The sequence below is a fragment of the Arachis hypogaea genome, chromosome 20 (assembly GCF_003086295.3).
Source record: "Arachis hypogaea cultivar Tifrunner chromosome 20, arahy.Tifrunner.gnm2.J5K5, whole genome shotgun sequence".
Taxonomy (NCBI): domain Eukaryota; kingdom Viridiplantae; phylum Streptophyta; class Magnoliopsida; order Fabales; family Fabaceae; genus Arachis; species Arachis hypogaea.
Genome location: NC_092055.1, coordinates 89,958,175 through 89,980,587, shown reverse-complemented (window position 1 = coordinate 89,980,587; position 22,413 = coordinate 89,958,175). Strand labels below are relative to the sequence as shown.

The window sequence follows — 22,413 nt, the reverse complement described above, 5'->3', positions numbered from 1 at the left end:
CTATCAATGCTTTAACATTTAAACACATAAAAACCATATGTAAATTCATATGAAATAACAAATAGGCCAGCAAACAGCAACAATAGTGATGAACAATTAAGTTTTAACCCATTAAGCAACCAGCATCAATAATAACCTAAACTCAGAATTTCGGTCAAAATCATCACTGCACCATTAACCATTAACAATACCTAGCAACTGGTTCATTCTAATAGCCATAAACAATGAACAAAAATAATGGTCTAAAATTTTAGCACCATAACAGCACAATAAACAAAGGTAATAGGTTCAAGCAATAGCACCAAGCAAGCCAATTTAGCACAAGGGTAAATCATCCAGCAACAAACAAACTAAGCAAAATTAAAGAAACAGCAACATTTCCAAAGAACATTATTGATCAGGGCAACCCTAAATCCACTATCCATGCCAGATTCTCTAACCACCTAATTCAACTAAACTAAACTAATCTAACTAAACTAACTAAACAAACTGAATTAACAACCTGTAATAGACTAAACAGATTAAACAGAAGAGAAAGAATTGAAACCTGCAAAGTAAAAAACTGAGACAAGGAAGGGGAAGCGGAGCAGGGCAACGTTGGCACGGAAGCGACGGATGTTCGGCGGTAGAGGAATGGAGAGTTAGGCAAGGTGAAATAGAAGAGATAAGGGAAGAGGAAGAAGAAAGGGGAAAAGGGGCGGTGGTCAGGTGGTCGCCAGCCGTTAGTAGTGGTGGCGGGTGGTGGGTGAAGGTGGTGGTGACGGCTTGAAACAGAGAAGGAGAGGAGTGGAGTTGAACGTTGGGGAGGGAAGAAGAGGAGTGTTAGGGGGTGAAGAGAATGAAGGGACGTGAGTAAGGGAAGAGTTCTCGCGACTAAGGGGGATATGGATTACATTTGTTCGTACACATTACAAGATATGCATACGCATTACGAAGAGAGGTTAGGGGTAGCTTGCATTCGCAAATGCTTGTACGCAAGGGGTGCTCTCTGTTCTAGCCATTTGCGTATGCATATAGTGTATGCGTGCGCGTCTTGGGCAATTTTCAGTGCCATGCGTACGCACCACCAAGCATACATACGCATGGTTGTGTTTTTTTTCAAACCAGCATAGAATCGAACTAACTCTCCTACTCCATATTTACAACTCTAAACCAACCAAAATTCAAATATAATAAAATCTTTAAGTTTTTTTGAAAAAAATATTTTTCAAATACTATACTAGGCAATTCAAACTAAACTTACAATTCAAACAAAATTCTATTCAAAACAACCAACCTACAACCTAAGGCATAAATTTAATCAAAGAAACTAACAACCAAAGTAATATATACAAGAATATGGAAAGAGGAAAAGTACCTAACAATAGCAACCCAATTCATTCATTGATTATATATACAAAAGGATGGAAAGAGTTTACCATGGTGCGGTGTCTCCCACCTAGCACTTTTATGTTAAGTCCTTAAGTTGGACATTTGGAAAGCTCCTTGTCATGGTGGCTTGCGTTTGTACTCATCCTTGAACTTCAAACAAAATTTGGATTTGTAAAGTGCTCCAAGATTCCAATTCAATTACACCAAGCTTTGATGGAGTTCTTCACAAGCCACGAGCTCCCAAAGTTGGTATTCATATTGTAATCTGGGATCCCATATCTTATTTTCACACCTATCTTCAACTCGATCATGACAATCCCAATTGGGTGGCAAGTGATCTGAATTCTCATGTAAACACCAAAGCATCTTCCTAGGTCCTATCAATTAAGTTCCACACCACCCCTTGCACTTAGACATTGAGGCTTCAACATTAATGAGCCTAACATTATTTTGCCAACCACCACATAACTCTCTCTTACTCTTCAATCTACAAATATTCCTAAGTTGACCATCCATCTCAAGCAAACCATATTCAAGTGGAGTAAGAAAGCTAAGGGATATGAATTTTACCCACTTGGATGGTGTAAAAGATGATGGTGACTTAGGGAGAGATGCTCCCACCGGCCTTGTGGTTTCCACTTCCTTGTGCTCTTTTTGGATTACTTCCACCCCTTGACAAGCCTTTCCACTTTCCTCCTCTTGCTTGACAACTTCTCCCAATTCTTCATTGCTTCAAATGAGTCTTAGAGGTTGTGCACATTCCCCCTCAACTTTGCTTTCATGCTCAACAAAAGAAGGTTCAACAAGATCATCGAGGAGACTAGTTAGTGTGGACAAAAACTCATTAATGATTGAGTCCATATCTTGATTGACCTCTGGTGCACGAAACTGGCTCCACAAAATTCGCACAGATAGACCGGCAAGTATACTGGCTCCAAGTAATACCTCAGGTGAGTGAGGGTTGATCCCACGGAGATTGCTGGTTTGAGCAAGCAGTGGACACCTTGCAAATCTTAGTTAGGCGGATAGAAAATTATAAGATGTAACAAAAAAAGCATAAAAAAATTAAATAAATAAAAGTTACTAGATATATGGAAATTCAATGGTATGAGAACGGTTGAGGCTTCGAAGATGCTTTGTCTTTTCGGATCAACTTTTCTTACTATCTTCTTCAATAACCTTCTGATTCCTTCAATCGTAGCCGTAAGTGATTAATTTATGTCCTCTCATTAAGTTAACCTCCTCTACTGTAGCAATCCACCACGTTGAGATGACTCATGTCCTCTCATCAAGCCACTTCTAGGTTTTTTACGGTAGTAGAAGATGAAGCTCTAAGCAATCCACTCCCCTTCACGATCCTACTCAAGGTGCCACAGACAAGGCAGATCTTCCGGATCAGAAAGTGCTGCTTCTCTGACTCTAGCCTTAATGCCACAAAGACCTTAAACACCCATAGTCAACAAGATTATATATCACATATCCAAAGTTGCTCAGATGCTCTATTGGAATCCGCAATGCAATCTCTAACTTTAGTGCAACGCTATCGTGGTCAGGAATCGCATGGAACCCATGTAGAACAAGGGTGATTGTCACGGGTCACCCTCAACTCATAAGATGACGAACGAGGCTGCATAAGAGAATAGAATGAGATATATTGAATTAAAACAGCAATATTATTGATCCATGAAACTCAGCAGAGCTCCTAACCTTAACCTTAGGAGGTTAGTGACTCATGCTGATAGAAAAATACAATGGAAATGTAAAAGTGGGCGAGAGTCCTCTAACAAGGGTGAACTCTTGTATATATACTAACCTGCTAATTAAGGATTACAGAAATAAGATAAACTAAGCTGATAGTGCGAAAATCCACTTCTGGGGCCCACTTGGTGAGTGTTTGGGCTGAGCTTGAGTGTCTCTCACGAGCTAGTACTCCTTAAGGGCGTTGAACGCCACCCCTGGGCTCCCTTTTGGGCATTGGATGCCAGGAATGAGGTTGGTGGCTGGCGTTGAACGCCAGTTTTAGGCCTTCATTTCCAAAGCAAAGTATAAACTATTATGTATTTCTGCAAAGCCATGGATGATAGCTTTCCATAGCTGTTAAGAGCGCGCCATTGGGATTTCTGTAGCTCCAGAAAAGCTCTTTCGAGTGCACAGAGGTCAGATTTTGACAGCATCTGCAGTCCTTTCCCTGTCTCTGAATCAGACTTTTGCTTAAGCTCCTCAATTTTAGCCAGAAAATACCTGAAATCACCATAAAACACACAAACCTAAAGTAGAATCCAAAAATGTGAATTTTGCACTAAAATCTATTAAAATATAATAAAACTTAAACCAAACATAAAAAAAACTATTTGAAAATAATGCCAAAAAGCATATAAAATATCCTCTCATCAGAACACCAAACTTAAACTGTTGCTTGTTCCCAAACAACCAAAAACAAAGTAGGATAAAAAGAAGAGAAGGATACAATAAATCTCAGAGTTCTCAATAAAGCTCAGTTTCAATTAGATGAATGGGACTAGTAGTTTTTTGCTTCTGAATACTTGTGGCATCTCACTTTCCATTGAACCTTAGAATGATTGGCATCTTTAGGAAATCAGAATCCAGATGATATTATTGATTCTCCTAGTTTAGTTCTTTTTTTATTCTTGAACACAGCTTCTTTAGAGTCTTGGTCGTGACCCTAAGCACTTTGTGTTTCAGTATTACCACCGGTTACATAAATGCCACAGACACTTTAACTAGGTGAACCCCTTAGGATTGTGATTCAGCTTTGCTAGAATCCCCAGCCAGTGGTGTCCAGAGTTCTTAAGCACACTCTTTTCATTGGATTACGACTTTAACTGCTCAGTCTCAAGCTTTTCACTTGACACCTTCACACCACAAGCATATAGTTAGGGGAGCAGCTCACTTGAATTGTTTAGGCCAAGAATTTATTTTTTTTAGACCCTCCTAACCATTGATGCTCAAAGCCTTGGATCCTTACTCTTTCCTTTTGGTTTTAAGAGCTATTGGCTCTTTGCTCTTGCCTTTTGGTTTAAAGATCTATTGGCTTTTTCTTATTTTTATTTCTTTTCTGCTTGCTTTTTTTTCGCATATTTTTTTTTCTTTTATTGTTTTTTGCTGCTTTTTCTTGCTTCAAGAATAAATTTTTGGACTTTTCAGATTACCAATAATACTTCACTTTTATCATCATTCTTTCAAGAGCCAACATTCTTAACTCCAACATCAAATATGCACTGTTCATTCATACATTCAGAAAAAAAAGCAATGCAACCACATCAAATAATTGAACTATTCTTAATATATAACTCCAAATTCATGCATCTTACTTCTTTTTCAATAAAATAATTTTTCTTTTAAGCAAGGCGAGAGATGCATGGAATATTTCATAACTTTAAGACATAAAGACAAATGATCATGCACTAGAAACAGAAAATGAAACACAATACATGGAAAACAGAAAAATAACATAAACAATAGGGGAGTAAAGGGAACGAATCCACCTTAGTGATGACGGCCACTACTCCTTTTGGAGGATCCAATGGAGTGCTTGATTTCCTCTATGTCATGCCCCTGCCTCTGTTGTTCTTCCCTCATAATTCTTTGTTCTTCCCTCATGGCTCTTTGATCTTCTCTTATGTCAAGGAGGATGGTGGAGTGTTCTTGATATCCTATCCTTAGTTGATCCATGATGGAGCTCAATTCTCCTAGGAAAGTGTGCAATTGGTTCCAATAGCCTTGGGGAGGAAAATGCATCCCTTGAGGCATCTTAGGGATTTCTTGTTGAGGCAGCTCCACATGCTCTTGTTGGTCCATGTGCTTGATCTCTAATTTGCTCCATCCTCTTCTCAGTGATGGACTTGTCCTCCTCAATAGGAATGTCTCCTTATATGACAATTCCAGTTGAATTGCATAGATGACAGATAAGGTGGGGGAATGCCAACCTTGCTAAGGGGGAAGTGATAAGAGAAGATTGTCGTTGGTAAAGAATTTCACAAAAATATAGTCACATTGCAAGTATAGTCCTAGACCAACATGTAATCCTACCCATCAAATTTAGAATTATGGTTGTCACAGAGTTCAACCGCAATATAAAGTAACCAAGAGTATTGGTCTCGGGTCGTCCTCAAGAGAATGGGCAAACATGTGCATCGATATTGGTTAGAATTCTGGGGTTGAGAGTCATAAGCAAGATTTTAAACTACTAAACTTAACATGCAAGAAATCTTAGGGTGCAAGAAACTAAATTAAGTAACTAAGGCAAGGTATGAGCAATTTCAATCTAGCAAGAGAACATATAAGCTACTTCTATTCTAAGACTAAGTAAATGACTAAACTAACTACAACAAGAACTAAATAATTGGGATTTTTGGGTTTCAAATATGAACGATAAAAGGCACTCTTGGCTAGGCATAGGAATTGGGGTCACCATCCTTGTCTAATAACCATATCTTGATAATTATGAGGAACCAATCTCATTAAGTCTACCTCTATGCTTAAAGTACGTATAATGTCTACATCCAAGCTTGAAGTACGTTAAATGGCTTGGTCAATCTCAACTCATAAGTCCCAATCCAACTACTAATTGACTTAGTAGTAGATTGGTGTCAATGGGTATCAAATTGACCACTAGGGCTCTCAAATCACCAAATCAATTAGACCCAATGACTCAAGTTTACCCAATTTCCTTAGCCTAGGCCAAGAGTAAATAAAACTACTCCATAATCAAAGGAAATATTTCATCAAACACATGGCATGCATTAATAAAAGACATATTCAAATCGAAAATTAATTGGAAACTACAAATACCCACTAACAATTATCAATAGAAAATAACTCAAATAACATTATTAATCATAGAAAACATCAATGCACCAATAGGAATTCTAGATCTACAAAATTCATAAAATGAGAAGAAAATGAGAAATAACAAGAAAATTCAAATTTAAACACAAGATATAAACAAAATTATACTAGAAAATTCAAATTAAGTAATTGAAACTAAAATTAAAAAAACCAATTCAGAATTTCAACAAGGGAAGATCAAATACAACTAGATCTAGAGAGAAAATAAGAGTTTCTCTCCTTAGAACATGAGAGCCCAAAACTAGCTACAATTGTGTGTAAAGTGTAAAATGATTGATCCCCGCCTTACCCCCTTTAATTGCTGGGTCTTTTCCATGTAGAACCAAGTTAGAATTGGGCCTTGTGCTCCTCCGAAATTGCCAGCCATGAGTTCATTAATGATGTCACGTGCCGAGCATCAAACGAGCGCCTCGGCCACACGTGCCCGTCGGCCACGCGTGCGCGTCATCTGAGTTTTGTAATCCACGTGTACGCGTCAGGCATGCGTACGCATCGGTGGGATTTTTGCTCATCCACGTGAATGCGTCAGCTTTTACGCGCCAATCCTAGCAACATGCTCCCACGCGTGCGAGTCGCAGCCAATTTCCCAAAGCTCCATTCTCTCTTCTAGGCCATCCTTGCCCTATAAACTCTGAAATCACTTAACAAATATATCACGGCATCGAATGGTAATAGAAGAGGATTAAAATATAGAATTTTTTGGTAAAAAAATCATGTTTTCAACCATGAAGCGAAATTATAACGAAAACACAAAACCTTGCAATTTATATGAATAAGTGCGGAAAATATTGACAAAATCCCCCAAATTCTACATAATATAAACCAAAAAATTAGGGTTTAACAAATCTCACCACACTTAAACCAAGCATGTCCTTATGCTAAAAATAAAAAGAACCAAAGAATATAGGAGAATGGGGTTCATAAAATGCAAATTACCTAAATGGATGCAACTAATGCAAATGCGTCTACCTACTTGGTGATAGCGAATCAATCTTCCAAGAACATATATGAGCACATTGGGCCAAAATGACAAGATAATTTATGAACTCTACCAATTCAAACATCAAAGTGGAGTGTACATAACTTGCATGAAGAAAGCTCGTGAAAGCCGGGGGAACAAGGAGTTGAGCATCAAACCCTCGCCAAAAGTATTTGAACTCTTTCATCTCTATTGTTTGAGGGCCAATTCTCGCAATTCTCTAATAATCTTACTTTTTAAGGCTTGCTCTTCTTCTACCAATCAACATATGTTCAATGCATGAATACACATATCAACAGGTCTTTCCAAGGGTTGTAATGAGGTTAGGGTGAAGGTAGGATTGTATTTGATCAGGTGGACTAAAATTGAATCCTTGATTAACCTAAACTTCCCACCTAACCTAAGACAATCCATGTAATTAAAATATAAAACCTAACTAGCCATTGACTATCTTTTGCCACATGTCCATGCATCCCAATTTGAATACAATACATATGCATTGCTATCACCACTTACTTTGGGGCATTTTGTCCCCTTTTTATTACTTTCTTATTTTTTTTTCTTTTTCTTCTTTTTATTATTTATTTATCATTATTATTACTATTTTTTTATTCTTGTGATGGGTACTATATATATGAGGGATCAATGCATATGCTTAAGATATTAAATATATGAACATGTGCCTAACTCTTTTTCACATTTTTCATAAAAAGTATAACATACCCAATTCCCAAACCAAATATTCCCCACCCAATTTTCTCACACTTAAATCATGTACACTCTTCTCACTAGTCTAAGCTAACTAAGGATTCAGATCAAGGACATTCATTATTTTCAACTTAGAGTTAATGATGTGCTAACATAACGAACAAATAGGGTTAAATAGGCTCAACATTGTTTTGCAACGGATGATGAAAGGGTAAGGCCATATGGGTATATGAGCTTTGTGAAATAAAGGCCTCAATCATTTATATGCATGCATACACCAAACAATGAAAATATAGAATCAAGCAAGACAAAGATTACAATCTTAGAGAGAACAACTCACACCGAAACAAGATATATTGGTTGATAAGATGCAACCAATCAATTAGGCTCAAAATCTCACAAGGTTGTGTGTTCTAGCTCAAAAACCATGTTCCAAAATGAATTCTTCAAGCAAGTTTAACACAAAATTTTTCAAATTGGTAGGGTGCCCTAAAGATGATTTCTCAGAAAAGAAGTCATCACCCTAACCAAGTAGTCCTAACCATAAACAACTACCATGCCAAAAAGTGTTCAAATACAAAAACTAACCATGCAACTTATCCTAATTAACAAAAGAAAATCAAAATTATGGGTGTTGAAAAGAAAGGGTTGTTACCTAAGAAGTCGGTAACCGACCTCCCCACACTTAGAAGTTTGCACGGTCCTTCATGCTATTGGTGATGCACAAAGTAACAATAATCACACAAAGCATCAATAATCACACAAAGTAACACATGCAAGAAAGAGAATAAGCACAAGAAAATCATGCACCTAGTCTAACTCTAAGACAATGAAGCATGCAATGGAAGAAGGTGGAGTCAGAAAAAGTGGGACCACGAATCTTGCAATATGCTATGAAGAAGCAAGTCATGGGTAATGAGCATAAGAATGGTAAATATGAAGCATAATAGGCTCAATGCACATAAAGAAAAGCAAGTGTATGAGAAAGAAGCACTAAATTGAGAGCATAATGTCAAAATGAACCAAAATGGCATAGGTTCTTTTCAACAAACACTTGGTGTGCAATCTTCAAACAACAAGCAAATTGGAAAGAATTCAAAAATATAACATTCCAAAATGAAATACCAAATATCAAAACAACACCACATAATCATAAAGGATTCAAGAGATATCAAAATATCCCATCAATGCAAGAGCAAACTCAAAGTTCAACACCCATGAAAAATATAAAAAGAAAGAAAGAAAATACACAAGAACAAATTAATCAAACTGCAACTAAGAAGAAATGGAAGAGAGTAAATAAATGGAACCAATAAGAGAAAAATTAAACAAAGACAAAAGAGAAGGAGGGGGAGTGAAACCTTGAGAGAGGGGAAAGAAGGTAAGGTAGAGTGCAAGTGAAGATATGAGAAGAGAAAGGAGAGAGAGAAAGAATGTGGGACCGCCGGAGGTGGTGGTCGCCGGTGGTAGTGGGCGAGGGCAAGGTGGTAGCAAGAGTGGAGAAGAGAGGCGGAAGGAGTAGAAGGAGAAGATTAAAGGAAGAATTGAAAATAGGATGGGCTGCATATCAGATGCGTGGGGGACGTGACGCGTGCGTGTCATCCACGCGTACGTGTGGATGACTAGAAAATAGTAGTGATGCATAAGCGTCGCCCACGCATACGCATGGGTAGCAAAAAGGGGAGAGGACGCGTACGCATCAGGTGACGCGCACGCGTGGAAACAGTGGTGCGTTGCACACAAAGGCAGCATAGAACTCGCACAACTCTCTGGTTTTTGTACCAGGAGTTGGCTGCAGTACAAACGACCCGTACGCCTCGGCGACATATACGCGTGGAGGGTGAGATTGGCTACCGACGTGTAAGCATCGCCCATGCTTATGCGTGGGTTGTAGTTGTGCTCCCCACACAGTTCTCGCATAATTTTCGCACAATTCTCTGGTTTTCTCTCCAGTTTACGTTGTGGACACCCCTTTTTTTTACAACATAAAGAAAGGAAGTTTTAACACAATCTTGGCAGTCATTCAAGCTAGATAGTCAAGAAAACACTCACAAATTTATGCAATACTCAAAATGAAGCATTTTCTTTAACATTACCAATTTAACCAAACCAGGATAAATGAAATCTTCATGAATATCACAATAATTCAACAAAATCAACAGAATCTAGCATACCTAAACAAACTCAACAACATCAAGTAATCACAAAATCCAACAAGGCTCTAAAACTATATGCAAGAAATTATGTACAATGGAAGATCATACCATGGTAGGGGTGTCTCCCACCTAGCACTTTTCTTTAACGTCCTTAAGTTGGACGGTTATGAGCTTAAGCTTCTCCTCCTACAGGTGCATCCTCAAGTAGGAACACCTCCACTTCCCTTGGTGACTTGTAGCCATGATACTTCTTTACTCTATGGCCATTCACTTTGAATGTTGCACCACTTTGAGGGTAGAATAATTGGACCACACCATATGGATTCACCTCCTTTACTCTAAAGGGACCATCCCATCTTGACCGGAGCTTTCCGGGCATGAATCTAAGTCTTGAGTTGTAAAGAAGAACTTCGTCACCCTCTTGAAAATCTTTCTTGCAGATATGGTGATCATGGAATGCCTTAGTTTTCTCTTTGTAGATCCGTGCATTCTCATATGCCTCCATCCTAAGACATTCAAGTTCCTCTAGTTGCAATTTCCTGGCTATACCCGCCTTGGTGAAATCCATGTTAGCTTAACCCCTCAATAGGCTTTATGTTCAATTTCAACCGAGAGGTGGCATGCTTTCCCATAGACGATCCGAAAGGGACTCATCCCTAACAGTGTCTTATACGCCGTCCTATGTGCCCACAATGCATCTCCCAACCGAGAGCTCCAGTCCTTCCTTTGTGGATTCACCACTTTCTCCAAAATTCGCTTTGTCTCTCGATTGGATACCTCCGCTTGTCCATAGGTTTGGGGGTGATAAGCGGTTGCAACTTTGTGTGATACCCCATATCGCTTGAGTAGTGCTTCTACCTTCCTGTTGCAAAAGTGAGAACCTTGGTCGCTCATGATTGCTCGTGGCGACCCATAGCGGCATACAATATTATTTCTAATGAAGGAAACTACAGTATTAGCGTCATCAAGGCGGGTAGGTATTGCTTCTACCCGCTTTGATATGTAATCAACTGCTAACAGAATGTACATATATCCACTTGAGTTAGGAAATGACCCCATAAAGTCTATGCCCCATACATCAAAGATTTCACAAAACAACATTGGTTGTTGAGGCATTTCATCCTTTTGGGATGCATTTCCAGACTTTTAACACTGGTGACATGACACAAAAAATTGGTTAGCATCCTTGAACAATGTTGGCCACCAGAATCCGCAATCCAAAACCTTTTTAGCAGTCCGTTGTGGGCCAAAGTGGCCGCCACACTCGGATGAATGACAAGATTCAAGAATGGGTTGGAATTCGGATTCCGGGACACATCTGTGAATTACTTGGTCTACTCCCCTTTTCCACAAGTGAGGGTCATCCTAAATGTAATATTTGGAATCACTCCTCAACTTATCCCAAAAGTTGGGAGGGAAAATATTAGAAACTAAGTAGTTCGCCATTGGTGCAAACCAAGGAAAACTATCCGAAACAGAATGTAAACTATCCAAAGGGAATGAGTCGTCAATCGGAAATGGTTCATATTTAAGATTTTCAAGGAGGCTTAGATGGTCTGCAACTAAATTTTGTAACCTACTTCAATCCCTAATCTCAATGTCAAACTCTTGCAAGAGCAAGATCCAACGTATGAGCCTAGGTTTCAACTCATTCTTTGTCAACATGTACTTTAAAGCTGCATGATCCGTGTATACCACTATTTTGGAGCCTAGCAAGTAAGATCTAAATCTACGCAATGCATGAACAATAGCTAAGTACTCTTTTTCTGTAGTGGTATAGTTGGATTGTGCCGCATCCAATGTCTTTGAGAAATAAGCAATAATGTAAGGGAGCTTACCGTCGTGCTGTGCAAGCGCGACACCTATGACATGATTTGACGCGTCGCACATGATCTCGAACGGCTGCGTCCAGTCAGGGCCCCTCACAATTGGTGCCGTGGTAAGAGCTCTCCTCAACTCCTCAAATGCTTCTGCACAAGCACGCACTATGAAAGTCAAAGTCTACGTCCTTTTGGGGTAGGCGCAATAATGGCAATGCAATCTTGTTGAAATTCTTGATAAAACACCTATAGAATCCTGCATACCCCGAAAAAGAACGGATCTCCCACACAGAAGAGGGGTGAGGTAAACTAGTAATGACATCAACCTTGGCCGGATCCACAGAAATGCCCTTATCAGAAACTATGTGTCCTAACACTATACCTTGTGTCACCATGAAGTGACATTTTTCGAAGTTGAGGACAAGGTTAGTGTCAACACACCTCTCTAAGAACTTGGCCAAGTTCTCTAAACAACTATAAAAAAAATCCCATATACACTGAAATCATCTATAAAGACTTCTAGACAACTCTCCATGAGATCGGAAAAGACACTAGTCATGCACCGCTGAAAAGTGGCGGGTGCATTGCATAACCCAAATGGCATCCTTTTGTAAGTAAAGGTGCCAAAGAGACAAGTAAAGGTGGTCTTTTTCTAATCCTCAGGAGCAATATGTATTTGGAAGTAGCCAGTAAAACCATCAAGAAAGCAATAATGAGATTTACCTGCAAGTCGGTCCAACATCTGGTCAATGAATGGCAATGGGTAATGGTCTTTCCTTGTTGCGGCGTTTAGCCTCCTATAATCAATGCATACCCGCCAAGGATTTTGCACTCTTGTAGTGACATCTTCACCGTCATCCTTTTTTATAGTAGTGATTCCTGATTTCTTTGGAACAATTTGGACTGGGCTCACCCACTCACTATCGAAAACCGGATAGATAATACCCGCATCAAGTAGCCTTGTGACTTCCTTTTTCACCACATTAAGAATAGTGGGGTTGAGCCTTCTTTGGGGTTGTCTAACTGGCCGAGCTCCCTCTTGGAGAAAGATGCGATGCATAAACATACGGGGGTCAATCACTACAATGTCGGCCAAGCTCTAACCAATCGCTTTCTTGTGCTTTCTTAGGACCTCTAGGAGCTTCTTCTCTTCTTGGCTAGAAAGCTCACTAGCAATAATGACCGGAAACCTTTGGTTGTCCTCAAGGAATGCATACTTCTAGTGAGAAGGTAGAGGCTTCAATTCACTTTTTGCTTCAAGTTGGGGTTCTTTTTCACTGAGGACATAAAGCTCATCCTCATCAACTTTTCTTGTTCACCCTCATGTTTATCCTTCTCTTCAACAACAGGATAGTACAACTTGTTGTGATCTTCTCTTTGTATCTCCGTTACTACCTCATCAATCACATCACATCGGAGAACGGAGTGCTCTTCGGGTGGGTGTCTCATGGCCTCTTCTAAATTAAACTTGATGGTTTTATCATCTACCTCAAAGGAGTATGTGCTGGTAAAGGCATCCAATTTGAATTTAGATGTCTTCAAGAAACGTCTACCAAGCAAAACGGATGAAGAACTTCCATTATCCATCGGAGGCATCTCAAGGATATAGAAATCAACCGGAAACACTAAATCCTTGATTGTCACAAGCACATCTTCCGCTATCGGCTAAGACAAATTTGGCAGCTGACCTTTTCAATGGAGCTAAATTCAACCTTGCAAATATAGAGAGTGGCACGATACTTACACAAGCCCCTAAATTGCACATGCAATCATAAAATGCAACTCCACCAATCAAACAAGACACTAAACATGGTCCGGAGTCACTACACTTTTCCGGAATAGACTTCATCAATGAAGAAATGGAACTACCTAATGACAATGTCTCCAACTCACCAATCCTATTTTTGTGTGTGCACAAGTCCTTTAAAAACTTAGCATACTTTGGAATTTGTTGAATGGCATCAAGAAGTGGAATGGTTACCTCAACCTTCTTGAATACTTGAAGCATGTTGGGATCAAACTTCGGAGTTTTCTTGGCCTTCTTTACCATAGAAGGGAATAAGATAGGAATAGATTCATCCATTATGGCCTTCTTCTTGGGCTCCTTAGGGCTCACTTCTTCTTTCTCTTGCCTTATGTCTACCTCCTCTTCTTCATGTGGGACATCAACAACCACTTCCTCCTCATGAATGTCTTCCATGGTCCCTCCTCCAATGTAGTCTCTGACCGTAGAGTGATGGCGTTGAGACCGCCCTTTGGGTTTGGAAGTGGTTGAGATAAAAGGCTAGAAGAGCTTGAGGCTTGGTTGGTATTGTTGGAGGGAGGTAAAGACATCCTTGAAAGCATTTCAGTGATGTTGGACAATTGAGCATTTATGTTACCAAATTGAGCCTTATTGTTCTCTTCACGTTTCTCTACTATAATTCTAAGTCTCTCTTGCTCATGGTACAGTACACGGTTAGAATCATTAACTTGGTTGGTGGAAGAGGATGAGGGTTGGTTGGATTGTTGTCTTTGATGAGGGGCTTGGTATTTAGAATGATTGTTTTGGTTTTGGTGAAGTGCTTGGTATGATTGGTTGTGATGATTTTGGTTGGCTAGATGGTTGTTGCTGTGATATTGTGATGAAGATTGGTGGTTGTTGTGGTAGTGAGAAGAGGAGTTGTTCCATCTTTGGTTTTGATTGCTCCCTTGTGTATTGTCCCTCCACCCTTGGTTGGAACTATTACTATGAGAGTAATTGTGTTGGCCTTGATATTGATAGGGTGGTGGTGCACAGAATTATGATCACACTTTTCACAACTCCGTACAACTAACCAGCAAGTGCACTGTGTCGTCCAAGTAATAAAACCTTACGTGAGTAAGGGTCGATCGCACAGAGATTGTCGACTTGAAGCAAGCTATGGTCATCTTGTAAATCTTAGTCAGGAAAATTCAAATGGTTATGAGGTTTTGATAATTAAAAGAAAAATAAAACATAAAATAAAATAAGATACTTATGTAATTCATTGGTAGGAATTTCAGATAAGCGTTTGGTGATGCTTTGTTGCTTCTGAACCTCTGCTTTCCTATTGTCTTCTTCCAATCATGCTTGCTCCCTTCCATGGCAAGCTGTATGATCCTCTCGGATGAAAAATACCAGGTACGGTTTCTGCACGGCTAATCAATTGTCGGATTTCTCGTCTCGGATGAAAAATACCAGGTACAGCAACCGCACGGCTAATCATCTGTCGGTTCTCACTAGCGTCGGAATAGGATATCTCTATCCTTTTGCACACTGTCACTGTGCCCATCATTCACGAGTTTGAAGCTCGTCACAGTCATCCCTTCCCAGATCCTACTCGGAATACCACAAACAAGGTTTAGACTTTCTGAGTCTCAGGAATGCTGCCAATTGGTTCTAGCCTCTACCACGAAGGTTCTAATCTCACGGACTCGGTCCGTGAATTAGAGACCCAAGAGAATATACTCTGACTGTCATCCAATGTCTACGTTGAACATCATGTAGACCGTTTGTGGTTGTCAGGCACGCGGATCTTGGCCAAGCGAGTAACGAAGATAGTGGGTGATTGTCACGGGTCACCCCTTCATTATGACTTAACTGAATTAAGTACGAGAGTATATCTTGGAGAAGAAGTGTGAATTGAAAGAGAAACAATAGTACTTGCATTAATTCATGAAGAACAGCAGAGCTCCGCACCTTAATCTATGAGGTGTAGAAATTCCACCGTAGAAAATACATAAGAGAAAATAACCTAGGCATGGCCGAATGGCCAGCGTCCCAGTCCAAAGATCCTAGATATCCGAATACAATAGTAAAAAGTGCTATTTATACTAAACTATTTACTAAGGATTACAGAAAATAAGTAACTAAGTGCAGATAGTGCAGAAATCCACTTCCGGGGCTCACTTGGTGTGTGCTTGGGCTGAGCATTGAGCTTTACACGTGCATAGGCCATTTCTAGAGTTAAACGCCAGCTTGGATGCCAGTTTGGGCGTTTAACTCCAGTTCTGGTGTCAGTTCTGGCGTTTTACGCCAGAAAAGGGTCTCTAGTGGGCGTTTGAACGCCAGTTTGGGCCATCAAATCTCGAGCAAAGTATAAACTATTATACATTGATGGAAAGCCCAAGATGTCTACTTTCCAACGCAATTAAGAGCACGCCAATTGGGATTCTGTAGCTCTAGAAAATCCACTTCGAGTGCAGGAGGGTCAGAATCCAACAACATCTGCAGTCCTTTCTCAGCCTCTGAATCAGATTTTTGCTCAGGTCCTACAATTTCAGCCAGAAAATACCTGAAATTACAGAAAAACACACAAACTCATAGTAAAGTCCAGAAATGTGATTTTTACATAAAAACTAATAAAAATATAATAAAAAGTAACTAAAACATATTAGAAATTACCTAAAAATAATTCCAAAAAGGGTATAAATTATCTGCTCATCACAACACCAAACTTAAATTGTTGCTTGTCCCCAAGCAACTAAAAATAAAATAGGATAAAAAGAAGAGAAAATACAATAAATCTCAAAAATATCAATGAAGATTAGTTTCAATTAAATGAGCGGGACTAGTAGCTTTTTGCTTCTGAACAGTTTTAGCATCTCACTTTATCCTTTGAAGTTCAGAATGATTGGCATCCATAGGAACTTAGAATTCAAATAGTGTTATTGATTCTCCTAGTTCAGTATGTTGATTTTTAAACACAGCTACTTTATGAGTCTTGACCGTGACCCTAAGCATTTTGTTTTCCAGTATTACCACCGGATACATAAATGCCACAGACACATAACTGGGTGAACCTTTTTAGATTGTGACTCAGCTTTGCTAGAGTCCCCAATTAGAGGTGCCCAGAGCTCTTAAGCACACTCTTTTGCTTTGGACCACAACTTTAACCACTCAGTCTCATGCTTTTCACTTAGACCTTCATGACACAAGAACATGGTTAGGGACAGCTTGATTTAGCCGCTTAGGCCAGGATTTTATTCCTTTGGGCCCTCCTATCCATTAATGCTTAAAGCCTTGGATCCTTTTTACCCTTGACTTTTAGTTTAAAGGGTTACTTATAACAACCTTGATTTTCGAGTACGCGAGATCTTTTCTGAAGACACGGATTTCTCCGAAAGATCAGTAAAGGGAACACCTCTTCTGTATCATCAAGCATCTCAATCCTCATTGTCATTATATTATCTTTAACTTAGGACCTTATTTGAGACAAGCCCGACAACGCAATCGTGAAGAACCTTGTTTTTGAACCGTATCGGTTAAGAGTTTTGATTCTAGTTTTCGTAAATAATCTCAGTTTGATGAACCGGACTCGATTCATGAGAAAAGAGAGATAATAGGAAAATATTATCATTACATGGGTATTAGAAGCTTCTTGAATGATATTATAAGGTTACCTGGTCAGTTTTAGTTAAAAATCGAAAATTGGTTTAACCGGGTTCACAGTTTACTGGTGTAGCCTAGCACCAGCACTCTCTGATGACTTTAACAATGCTAAGGCCTCATCATACATGTTCTATTCTCATAATAAATATGTTACTAGTGCCATTTATGCTAGTAGCTCAGAAAAGAATTTTTAGAGATATTTTTACAAGTGTTCCGATACATCTAGTTTTAGTAGTTATACACTGAGATATTTTGATATTATTTTAACCCACCTCCAAGCCAACCAATCACAACTCACCCTACACCCCCAAAACCCCCAAGGTTGCCTCATTTGCTCATTGTGGCCGAAAATCATTAAGAGAAAAAGGAGGGAAAAGTTCTTAGTTCCAAATCTTCAAAGCTTGATTTCTTCTGAACTAAAACTCAAACCAAAACTCCGATTTTACCAAAATAATCCTCTCTTCTTTCTCTACATAATTGATGAGCGGATAATTTATATGCCTTTTGGCATTGTTTTTAGTATGTTTTAGTTTGTTTTTATTATATTTTATTAGTTTTTAAATAAAAATCACATTTCTGGACTTTACTATGAGTTTGTGTGTTTTTCTGTGATTATCAGGTATTTTCGGGCTGAAATTGGGGGACCTGAGCAAAAATCTGATACAGAGGCTGAAAAAAGACTGTAGATGCTGTTGGATTCTGACCTCCGTGCACTCGAAGTGGATTTTCTGGAGCTACAGAAGCCCAATTGGCGCGCTCTTAATTGCATTAGAAAGTAGGCATCCTGGGCTTTCCAGCAATATATAATAGTTAATACTTTCGCGAGATTTGATGGCCCAAATCGGCGTTCCAAGTCAGCGTAAAAATTCTGGCGTCAAAATGCCAGAACTGGCATAAAAGCTGGAGTTAAATGCCCAAACTGGCACAAAAGCTGGCGTTTAACTCCAAGAAAACTCTCTACATGTGAAAGCTTCAATGCTCAGCCTAAGCACACACCAAGTGGGCCCGGGAGTGGATTTCTGTATTAATTACTTATTTTTGTAATCCTAGGCTACTAGTTCTCTATAAATAGGACCTTTTACTATTGTATTTTCATCCTTTAATCATCTTTGAATCATGTTTTGATGATTGAACCCTCTTTGGGAGGCTGGCCATTCGGCCATGCCTGGACCTTTTGTTCTTATATATTTTCAACGGTGGAGTTTCTACACACCATAGATTAAGGTGTGGAGCTCTGCTAGTCTTCATGAATTAATGCAAAGTACTATTATTTTTCTATTCAATTCATGCCTACTTCTTTTCTAAGATATACACTCATTCTTCAACCTAACGAATGTGATAATCTGTGACACTCATCATCATTCTCACCTATGAACGCGTGCTTGACAACCACTTCCGTTCTACATGCAAACAAGCTTGAATGTGTATCTCTTGGGTTTCTAATCTAAGATTAGAACCTTCGTGGTATAGGCTAGGATCAATTGGCGGCTATTCCTGAGATCCGGAAAGTCTAAACCTTGTTTGTGGTATTCTGCATAGGATCAGGGAGGTGATGACTGTGATGAGCTTCAAACTCGCAAGTGTTGGGCGTAGTGACAGACGCAAAAGGATCAATGGATCCTATTCCAACATGATCGAGAACCAACAGCTGATTAGCCGTGCGGTGACAGCGCATTTGGAACATTTTCACTGAGAGGACGGGAGGTAGCCATTGACAACGGTGAAACTCAACATACAGCTTGCCAGGGAAAGGAGTATGAATGGTTGGTGATACGCGGAAAACTTGTCTTGCAACAAATTTCCTTCGGCAAGTGTACCAAATTCGTCGTCAAGTAAAAACTCACAATAGAGTGAGGTCGAATCCCACAGAGATTGATTGATCAAGCAACTTTAATTAGAGGAATGTTCTAGTTGAACGAATCAGAATTTGAGTTGAGAATTGCAGAAAATTAAATGGCGGGAAAGTAAATGGCAGAAACAGTAAATGCTGGAAATAAAGAGCTAAATGTAAATGGCAGAAAGTAAATTGCAGAATCTTAAATGGGAATGGGGTAATTGCTCATAAAAGTAAATGTAGAAATTAAAGAGAATGGGTAAGATCAGAAATGGGAGTTCATTGGGCTCAGGAGATGTTGCATTCTCTGGATCAAGTTCATTTTCATCTCTTCCTCAATCAATGCATTCATTGATCTCCTTGGCAATCTTAAGTGATCGAATTACAATTCCTTGAAATTCAATCTCTCAAATCTTGATTAATAGCCAATTTCTTGGTCAATTGCTCATGAGAAGAGATGAAGTATGGTCACTGATTATACCACATGCATTTCCCAAATCAAGTGTTGGAAGGATTATAGTCACATATCCATCCACACCCAATTTGGTCCAGCATGAGAAAGCATTTCTAGCATGATCCCTTCATTCCTCTTTCAAGGTTCAGAAGAGATCCAAGTATGAATAACTTCTTTTCCAAGATAACTACCCAATTGGATGAAGATCGAAAGCTTTTTAGTAAAATCAAGAGAAAAGATAGAAGAAGGAGAATGAAAACTAAAATTGATCCATAAAATTACAACAGAGCTCCCTAACCCAATGAAAGGGTTTAGTTGTTCATAGCTCTGGAAAATGAAAACAAAGATGGAGAATACATGCTGAAAGTAAACTAGAAGTGCAGAGAAAGTAAAATACAGAGAGTAATTCTAGGCCAAAGGCTCCCTAAAGTTTTCAGCCCCCTAAACTAATTCAAAGTTACTCCTATATATACTACTCTTCTGATCTTCTAGTTGGCTCTTCAAGTCTTGGGTATGGGCTTTTGGATCCTGAGTTTGAAGCAGTTATCTTTATTATTGGGCTTAGCTTTGCTTGCAGGGACTTTTAGCTCAGGACGTTAGTGGTGTTAATGTTAAGTGAAAGTGTGGGTTCGAGAACGTTAGTGACAATCACCTTTTTCACTAACGTTGCTCACCCAAGTATGAGCCACGTTAACCTCAACGTTAGTGGCACAAACGTTACCACTAACGTTGCCTCTTGGTCCTTCGCACATGTTATTGGGACTTACCTTTCCCAATAACGTTGATAAACCTCCCCCTTCCCTACGTTAGAGTCCACGTTAACTTAGTTAACGTGGCTCTTAACGTAATCTTGCCACTCCTTCGAGAACGTTAGTGACACTTACCTTTGTCACTAACATTCCAATGTGCCCCTCTTTCTCACATTAGAGTCCACGTTAACTAAGTTAACGTGGCTTCTAACGTAGTCATGCTAGCCATATCCAACGTTGGTGACAAAGGTGAGTGTCACTAACGTTGGCTCATTACCTCTTTATCCACGTTAGCTTCCACGTTAACTAAGTTAACGTGGGAGTTAACGTTGCTCATGGTGGCTCTTGGTGGTTCACCCCAACGTTAGTGACAAAGGTAAGTGTCACTAACGTTGGCGACCAATTGCTCTCTCCACGTTAGCTTCCACGTTAACTAAGTTAACATGGCAACTAACATGGCCAATTATGAGCTTGGTCCAACGTTAGTGACAAAGGGGAGTGTCACTAACGTTGGCCTTATTGTCTTCTTCCACGTTAGAGTTCACGTTAACTAAGTTAACGTGACTCTTAACGTGGGCTATGATGGCTTCGAGGGCGTTATTGGCGATTACTTTTCTCATTAACTTTGCAAGTTAGCTCCCATTCCACGTTAGAGGTCACGTTAGTTAGATTAACGTGGCTACTAACGTGGTTCTTCCTTGCTTCTTTTGTCCTGAAATCAAGCAATAAAGTGCATCAAAGTTCTAATCCAAGTCATGGGAAATGCAACATCCAATTTGTCATTAAATTCATGCAAAATCCTCATGAAATCATGTAAAGTGCACAATGTATGCTTGAATCAAGATGTAAGTGAATATCTACCCAAAAATAACTTATTTTATAAGAAAATGCAAGAAACTACCCTAAAAACAGTAAAGAAAAGGTCAGTGAAACTGGCCAAAATGCCCTGGCATCAGTTGGAAGAAGGCAATAGGAAAGCAGAGGTTCAGAAGGAACAAAGCATCTTCATACGCTTATCTGAAATTCTCACCAATGAATTACATAAGTATCTCTATCCTGTTATATGTTTTATTCATCTTTTAATTATCAATTCTCCATCACCATTTGAATCCGCCTGACTGAGATTTACAACATGACCATAGCTTGCTTCAAGCCGACAATCTCCGTGGGATCGACCCTTACTCACGTAAGGTTTATTACTTGGACGACCCAGTGCACTTGCTGGTAGTTGTGCGGAGTTGTGACAAAGAGTTGAGATTACAATTGTGCGTACCAAGTTGTTGGTGCCATTGATGATCATAATTTCGTGCACCAAGTTTTTGGCTCCGTTGTCGGGGATTGTTCGAGTTTGGACAACTGACGGTTCATCTTGTTGCTCAGATTAGGTAATTTTATTTTATGTTTAAGCTTTTTACCTTTTAATTTTCGAAAAATTTCAAAAAAAATTTGTATTTCTATTTTGTTCTTCAGAGTTTTTAAGAATGAATTCTAGAGTTTCATGTTGATTTATTGAAGTCTGGCTCGTTGTGAAACCATGTCTAAACTTTTGGTTCGAGGTTTCAACTTATCATCACAAGGGCTTGTTGATTTCTATCAATCTTGCTGTTGAACGTAATGATTTGCTAAAGCTTGGCTGGCCATCGGCCCTGTCTAGTATTTTGGACCGAAGCTTTCACTGAAAGCTTGGCTGGCTAGTAAGCCATGTCTAATTCCTGGACCGGAGTTTTAGACTAACATTGCATGATTCCTGGAATTCTCATTAAGATTTTTGAAGTCCTTTTTTTTTCCCTTTTTCCACTTAATTTTTGAAAAAAATTACAAAAAAATTTATAAAATCTTAAAATAAAAAATATTTTATGTTTCTTATTTGAGTCTAGTGTCTAATCTTAAGTTTGGTGTCAATTGCATTCTTCTAATTTTCGAAAATTACATGCATTATGTTCTTCATTGATCTTCAAGTTGTTCTTGATGATTTCATTGCTCTGATCTTTAATCTATCTTGTTTTGTGTGTTTTGTTGTTTTTCATATGCATTTTCAATTTATTAGTGTCTTTAATATGAAAATTTCTAAGTTTGGTGTC

The 22,413-nt window shown here is 39.1% G+C and overlaps 1 protein-coding gene across 1 annotated transcript; it reads right to left on the bottom strand.

Moving 5' to 3' along the window:
• Nucleotides 1–10,255: 10,255 nt before the first annotated feature.
• On the bottom strand, nt 10,256–10,651 carry LOC112786003 (uncharacterized). The gene has a single exon (XM_025829426.1). It carries the CDS (start codon nt 10,649–10,651, stop codon nt 10,256–10,258), a length of 396 nt encoding a protein of 131 aa, XP_025685211.1.
• Between the last annotated feature and the right edge of the window lie 11,762 nt (nt 10,652–22,413).